Here is an 8,092-nt window from a genome sequence, read left to right as displayed (position 1 = left end):
GAAATCTATTTTGGCAGCAAGAGAGAGGGAAGAGTTTCATTTGGGACAGTTTTTTTCGAGGAGAAACATAAGAAAGATTCTTGAGGCCTTCGAAGCTTTCAAAGGAGATATGGACGGTGGCCGAAGAGAAAAAAGAAGAGAAGGTTGCTGGTGGCCAGGGGGGCTTTTGGACAAGATGTGGACCTTGGCTGGAGGGAGAGAAGAAGAGAGGATGGTGGTTGTGGGTGGGGGGTTCAGAGGAGACGATGATGGTGGCCGGAGAGAAAGAAGAAGAGAGGATAGCGGTGGCCGCAGGGGGGTGGGGAGGTTCGGAGGAGATGATGACGATCGTCAGAGAGAGAGTAGAAGAGAGGACGATAGCCAAAGAGAGAAGAAGAGAGGATAGTGGTTGGACAGTGGTCGGAGAGAGAGAAAAAGAGAGAATGATGGCTGGAGAGAGAGAAGAAGAGAGGAAGGTGGTCGGAGAGAGAGAAGACAAGAAAAATGGCTGGTGGAGGGGTTTGGAGAGAGAAGGGTGAAAGGGAGAGAGAGGAGAAGAGACGGGAGGAAGAGATGGCTTTACATCGCATCCTATTCAAAAGTGTGAGTTTTTTTTCAAAAAACTCCGCCATGTCAGCCAAACAGCTCCCAAATAGCACCGTTAGCACTTTAAAGTCCACTTTGAGATGCGCACCAATCCAATGGAAGGGAATACGACCTGATATGGATTGGGATCCGATCAACTGGAGCCCAATTTTTATATTTATATATATATTTATATATATATATATATACATATATATATATATATATATAAAATAAAGAATCATATATCCAACATAAAGTCAAAAATTATTATATATGATACAAAATATATATACAGATGATCATATAAAGGGATCCTTACCTCTATCGATTTCCGACATAAGTATAGCGATTGATCAACTCTTCGGTTTACAAACTTAGAGACAAGATATTCCGCTCGACATCTTCTTATACAAATAGTTGTCTCTGTATAATCAAGTCCAAATATAAAAATCATAGATAATCAAGGATAATGGACAAATTACGACAAGTGACCATAACACACCATTGATCCACCCAAGGTCAACCAATTGATTTAGGTTTGCCTCAAAATCTAAACTGTCCATTAGTCTGGAAGATATCTAGAGAGAGAACTAGTGGAGAGAGAATGTACAGAGTAAAGAGAAAAGGGGATTTTCTTTTTTTGGCCAGCCACCTCCCATGATGGTGAGCCTCGATAGTGACCCATAATGGTTGCAGATCTTAATGGCTCTGGCCCTTGATAACTTGAGCATGGCCGGCAATAGCGGCGATCCGATGGAACAAAAGAAGAAAAAAATAGGAGGAAGGCTCTATTCATCCACAAATCTGATGACTTCTAATGGCAATCAGATTGTCAACAATGATCAAGAGACCTAGGGATAAGGATGGAAGTGAGAAGAGAGTTAGTTATCTTACTCTGATGAGAAAATCAATGGTGACTCATCAAAAGATCTCAATAGAAAATCGAACAATCTTCATTAGATTTCACCAATGTTGATCAAGGATTGGAGGCAAGGTGCTTAGAAAAAGAAGAATACTTTTTATGGTTGGAAACTAGAACTCCAATGAATCCAAGACTCTTGATCCAGACTGAACTCGGAGAGAGGAGGCGGAAACCATTGGGAGTCCTCTTCCGCTATCGAAAACTAGAGTACGTGGGTTTCAACTTTTTTATTTTTTTTTTTCTGTATATATGCTTTAAAAATCATGCTGGAAAAAAAAAAAAGAAAGAAACACTGTTTTGGATGATCCAAGAACGGGTCCTTACAAGAGTAGATGCTCGGCAGGGAACATGGAAGAACACAGTGAACTCATGTGCTCGAGGATCAGTAATAAATATGCTCGTGTATCAACTGGCTTAATTGGTAGAGTCATCAAGTGTTGGCTATGAGTAACAGTGACTAATTTTGACTAGGCTTAGCTAGCTCCATCCTACTTCTATTTTTTCTTTTTTTATAAAAAAATAGAGTATGCATGCATACAATATGCAAAATGCCGTGGCAGAATTTCTACTTTCGTGATGGATGGTTAATTCTCAGTAGCTAGAATGAGAAAGAACCCTCGGGGTACAACCACTCCGCGTCTCACCTACGGCATGCTCGACACTCCCAAAAAAGTTTCTTATCCAGGAAAAACATCTCATCCCCTCCTTTGAAAGAATAATAGCAAGTCGACTTGGATACTTCAGGAGCCGAAACCCTCCTTTTCGGTTCCTTTCATCCTTGAGCTCCTGACGTTTTCTCTTACACGGTTCCTGCTTTCCAACAGGACTCCGTCTTTCACACTGTGAGCAGCCAAGAGGATTAGAAGAAAACATCCCCACCATGCGCCTCTAAAACACATTCCAGCACGTACCGACTAGACTAAAGGAATTCAAGGGAATTAGAGATGTTTAAAGGAGAGATACCTTTTTGTGTTACTCATTGCCTATGGACGCTTCCAAAAAAAACCAAAAGAAAGAGAAAAAAAATGAAGAACACCACAAACTTGATCTGTGGGCAACCTTCTGCACCTGTCAAGGACTCTAATCCTCGTACCCAACACTGAAAAAATAGTAGTAGGTCTAGGTAGATGGTTTGGATTCTTTGGAACTTTCATAAATGATAAATCACAGCACTATTGTGGGTACATTCAAGCGGAAAACTATTCCATGCCAACTTATATTCATAGTAGCCTTTGCACCGGCCAAGAGAGAGAGGCATTTTCGGGTTTCGGGGCTGCACTAGATTTTATCAACAAAAGCCTTTGCCCATGGGCAAATAATTAGAATTTCTGCTTAACTTCTATACAACAAATGAGTTCCAAAAGAATATCAAGTGGGGCAAAAAATTTGTTCAGACCGAGTAGGGACTCTAATACATAAGTGGAAATCACAATCCACAGATTCCAATTGAGAACATATGACAGTTGAATGGAAAACATACTTGCTATCGAAGTACTTTCTTCTTGGGTTCAAGTACCGGAGGATCGATGTCGATGCCCATGTTAGCTGCAGTACCTGCTACAATTCTCATGGCAGATTCAATATTTTTACAGTTCAAGTCTGGCAGCTTTTCCGTTGCTATTGCACGTAGTTGCTCAACAGTTATCTTCCCCACCTTTTCTAGCTTTGGTTCTTTTGAACCTTTCTCAACTCCTAAGCATCACAAATGGGATGATCAATTCAGCAGGCTACTGAAAATAAGCAAGGTTGGCAGAAAAAGATAGGCAATATAAATCTATTATCATGGAACAAGTTTGTTTTTCTACATGCACAAAATATTCCATGACGGTGCCCAATCTGCCATCTGTGTTGGCTGTCTGAAGAAATTTTATTTTATCACCTGGTCTACGGCATGGACCAATGGAAAAGTGCCATGTATGGGTAGTGCCATATATGGATTGGGAGACGTATATGGGAGCAACTTAGAATGACAAATTCGGACCCATTTGTTTGGAGGACAACATTGTCCATCACACGTATGCATGCATTCATACAGACAAACCAGGGTGTATGCACAAAATTTGACACAACTATCAACTTTACTAAAAAAACTAGATACAATTCAGTAAAAAATTAGCCATAATATTCTATTTTACATATTAATGACCATCCAAACTAACATTAAAGATACATAACATATGCAATCACCACATCAATTAAAGACTGAACCACAAAATTGCAGTTTGACTGCCAACCATGTCAAACATCGTCTATAAAGCTGTCACCTTGTGATGATCATATTTTCACGAAGCATGTCATATTTCTTTCCCCACTTCCAGTTTTATGTCTTAAGCAGCACATATGGTAAAGGTCAACTACGTGAGATGGTGGCATAGATTGATAAAAGCACATGATACTAATTTTGTTCAAGACATGTCAATAGTCTATGAGACAGCAGCGAAAATTGGTGGATTGAAAAAGCACATGATACTCATTTTGTTCAAGACATGTCAATAGTCTATGAGACAGCAGCGAAAATTGGTGGATTGAAAAAAGAAATATAGTGTAACCTTTTTTGGCACTTCATTAATGAATGGCCAAAAAAGGGGGAAAACCATACTAATTGACATGAGATGATAGATTTGGATTAAGCTTGCATACCTCTCCATATGAGAGTGCATCCAAAGTGGCAATTTGGCATATCACAAAACTCATATTGTCATCACATGCGATGCTTCAAGGCCAACCTCGACACTCTCATCTTTGTTACACTTGTGTTTACAAGTCCACCCAAATCTCTATGATATTCAACAATCACATCCACACGCATATCTCAACTTATCAACTTTTATATTAGTAGATACACTTCATTTTTCTTAGAGCTGAGAACGTGAAAAAGTGGGAGTGATTGGGGATCCATTGCAGGAAACAATAAGTATTATATTTGCTCTTAGTTTGAATTGCAGAGGAGTGTGGCTGATAACAGCTTGAATATTTTGATCCTGCAATGGATGCCTTTAGAATTTATCAAGCCATCCTTTTGTGTGATGGAATCAAGATAATGCTGCACCTTCCCGTGGCACAAAAGTGACAATTTATGATATCTAATTATCCTTTTTAAACTTTGTATTATCTATAGAGGGACATAACTAAAGGATCTTTGGAATTAACTATTTCTTTTCTTTAAAGTTTATGCCACAGTTTTATGTTTTTAAGGAAAATGAACCCAAACTGACCCCAACTTCGGTTCCAGCCAGTTTTGGTGGTTTCGATCCGTTTTAACTGAAACTAACCGAAATTAACTATTGACGCTTTTTTAAAGCTCTATTTTGATGTTTGCTATCTTTTCTTTTTTTTGTTTTTTTTTTTTTGTCCTCTGTTTGTTTATTAAGTATATAAGCTATTTAGCATCAATTTTCAATGTATTTTCTTTTTGCTTCTTGAATAAAAAGAGACATAATAATATAATTCTTGATGGTCAAGGTTTCTAATATCCTTTATCATTGTATTTTACAAAGATTATCATAAATAACAAGAAACAAACCATTTCACAAAAAAAAAAAAATTTCACATACAATAAATTGAACATTTTATAACTACTGGGATTCGCAGCAAGCTACCTCATTATTGTCATCATCTTTATCAATACTCCCACTTAGATCCTGATAATGATGATGATGGCTGTTATCAATTGTGTAACTTACCTTACAATAGTATGCCGTATTGAATAGGCAAAACTAATTTATTTTATAATCATGCACTTATCTTGTTAGTTTACACTTGATAGACTGATACTTAATATTTTACATTGAGATGAGTACACTTATGTGATATATTTAATCCACTAAGATTGAATATAGCTTAGTTTCAACTTGAAACTACCCATATTATATAAATTATGATCTTAGATAACTTAAAAAATGCAGTCAAGTCAAAGGAAATGACTTAAGTATAATTTAAACTCAGCCAAAGTTATGAACATAGATAATTTTAAACACAGTCGAATGATGGAAAATAAGTTGGTTTTTTCCCCCTTATTTTTTAGTTTTCTAGACTATTTCCTAACTATTTTGACCAGAACTCGATGTGAAACTGCTGAAACCACTAACATTGCTGAACTAGAAAACAAGTTTCTTATTCTCAACATTATATATATATATATATATATATATAACTTGCTATGGTTGTCCGCTTGGTAGTTGCATAAATGTGGCACTTGTTAAACATAAAAATGTGAGAAAAATGTCAAAGCCATCTTCTTTTGTCATGATACAAGATGGTTATATAAAAAATTGCTTCCTATTGGAGTAATTATGAGATGTATGCAACATGTAATATGACTATAAAATCAGTAAAATCTTTTCTACTCTCAGTCTGGTCAAAATTCTTTATGTCGTGTATTCACTGATTGTATGGATCCATCTAAATAATTTGGATGCCATTTCTCTGAAAAGCTTTTGTGGCATCTCAAGGTTTTTATGTGATGGAATAAACTGGTAGTAATGTGTTCAGATACACTAAAATTACCTTAATGCATTATTCATGCCCTTTTTAACTTCATAAAAATAGCATTGGTTATGTCAAAGTGAAGGTGCTTTTTTTTTGTGCTAATCAAGGAAATGTAAAATGGACTTTTAGAGGATGAGCAGCATCTACATTTTAAAAATACAAAACTGCAGAAAAAGTAGGATCCTAAAAGATTTCCAATATTTTAGAATCCATGAGGTTCGTTCGACCATCATGAGAAGAACCAATCTCATGCAACTAACCTCATGAAGCATAGATTGTAAACATGAAACAGCAGATTGTTCACAGGGTCAGAAAGAAATTCATTGTTGAAATATGAAACTGTCAATTTAAGTCAAACATTTCTTCATATTTAGGGAAAAATAAACTGCTTAATAAAGTTCACCATATATGTACATTTTTTATTAGAATTAAACAGTAAATAATTACAGGCACAGATGGCCACAGAGTACAATCGGCTAAATGGTTCATAAAAGTTCTCAAGAAACGCAATCATCAATTCTATCTAAATCGATGGCGAATATTTTAATTCAGTAGCTGCTACAAGTAGTCTAATATGATAAAAAAATTAAACTTTAGAATTTAGTAAAAAGAAGCACTGCATTATCAAATACTTTGAAAATACTAACAGAAGGGAGCATACCTGCAGCCTTGAGAAGCAAAACCGAAGCAGGAGGGGTTTTCAAAATGAAAGTAAAGCTCTTATCCTATTCAAACAGAGAAGAAACGTATCATATATATACAATCATGTCACTTTTCGAGATAAAATTGTCCACCAAAGTATTACAATAAGCATTCGTTTTCGGAAATCGATCCCCAGAATCGCACTAAAATGGTCCACAAAAGTACTACAGTAAGCATTCGTTTTCAGAAATCAATCTCCAGAATCGCACTAAAATGGCGAAGAAGAAGGGGAAGATTGCATGCAGAAGAGAAATAAGTTAACAAGAACCAAACAAAGAAAGTAATTAGATGGCTCACATCATAGACCGTGATTTCCACGGGAATCACATAGCCGGCCTTATCGGCGGTCTTGGCATTGTACTCCTTGCAGAAGGCCATGATGTTGACGCCCTTGGACCCCAGTGCAGGGCCCACCGGCGGGGCCGGAGTTGCTTTCCCCGCCTCTAGAGCAAGCTTGATAAGACCCACCACTGCAGCAGCCACAGCATGGAAAAAAAAAAAAAAAAAATTTGCAATTCGAAGAGGGTAATCAAAGGGAAGTACAAAGAAAGGAAAATTACGGGTCTGGAGATCTACCCTTTTTGGGTTTCCCTGAGGACTTGGGTGGGGCCAAGGCTTTTACGGCGAGAGGCCTCGGAGTGCGAAGAAGAGAGGGTCCGCCGCGGAGAAGTGGACGGAAGGAAGAGGAGAAGGAAGGGAGGAAAGTGGAGGAGAGGTGGGGTTTGCAGACGGACGGCGAGGGGACGCAGGGGAGTGAGAGAGAGCTCGACATGGCGGTTGCCATGTGGAGGAGGGAGGAAGGGATGGTGAGAGGACTGGATAAACCTGGGAGATGGATTCGTCTGCTATCTAAGCTTGGATGCGGGATTTGGGTTTGGATTTGGGTCAAAATCCCCAACATTGACCCGACCCGTTTGATTATTGGATTGAAAGAAAGGAGATATTGTATCTCCCTCCCTACCCCGCTTTGCGTTTGTTCATTCGTTTGATGATGCAATAGTTTATTCTGAGGACCGGTCCTCCCAAACAACCTCCCCGGAATGATTGGCTATATAAAATGCCACTAAATCCGTAGCACCATTCACCTCTTGGTTTCGCTTGAAATCCTAAGTTCCCGGTAATCTTTGAAATATCCAACAATGGTTGGCGGGCATCTATGACAGCTCGATGCTTCAATGATCACGTTATTCTTGAATCATCTTCTAAGATAACACTATAAGTTTGTAGGATAATAAGAGAGTGTTTGGTTGGAAGGAGTGAAAGTTTAGAATCGGAATCGAAATCGATGATTCTCATTCTAACCGTTTGGTTGGAAAGAGTCTTGTTTCGATTTCTGAGTGGAATAGGAATGGATCAATCTATATAGAATTCAATCTCTACTCTTCTCTATGGATTCAATTTTTCATTCTAATT

General features: G+C 38.0%; 1 protein-coding gene across 1 annotated transcript; it reads right to left on the bottom strand.

The window, feature by feature from the left end:
• Positions 1 to 2,805: 2,805 nt before the first annotated feature.
• LOC105036502 (uncharacterized) lies at positions 2,806 to 7,595 on the bottom strand. Its single transcript, XM_073255889.1, has 4 exons — positions 7,256 to 7,595; positions 6,977 to 7,149; positions 6,639 to 6,702; positions 2,806 to 3,181 (listed from the first exon to the last, which is right to left on the bottom strand). The coding sequence occupies exons 1-4, from the start codon at positions 7,578 to 7,580 to the stop codon at positions 2,973 to 2,975; spliced, it is 771 nt and encodes a 256-aa protein (XP_073111990.1). The 5' UTR covers positions 7,581 to 7,595; the 3' UTR covers positions 2,806 to 2,972.
• Positions 7,596 to 8,092: the final 497 nt, after the last annotated feature.

This window comes from Elaeis guineensis, chromosome 4 (genome assembly GCF_000442705.2).
Source record: "Elaeis guineensis isolate ETL-2024a chromosome 4, EG11, whole genome shotgun sequence".
Classification (NCBI taxonomy): domain Eukaryota; kingdom Viridiplantae; phylum Streptophyta; class Magnoliopsida; order Arecales; family Arecaceae; genus Elaeis; species Elaeis guineensis.
This window is presented reverse-complemented; position numbering and strand designations above follow the sequence as displayed.

Bases quoted from the DNA above. Each gene is read 5' to 3' on its own strand.
- LOC105036502 (XM_073255889.1), bottom strand. From the start codon at position 7,580: ATGTTGGGGATTTTGACCCAAATCCAAACCCAAATCCCGCATCCAAGC. The intron at 7,150-7,255 runs GTAGATCTCCAG...TGGCTGCTGCAG, and splicing joins CTCAGGGAAACCCAAAAAGG to TGGTGGGTCTTATCAAGCTT. The intron at 6,703-6,976 runs GTGAGCCATCTA...CTGTTTGAATAG, and splicing joins TGGAAATCACGGTCTATGAT to GATAAGAGCTTTACTTTCAT.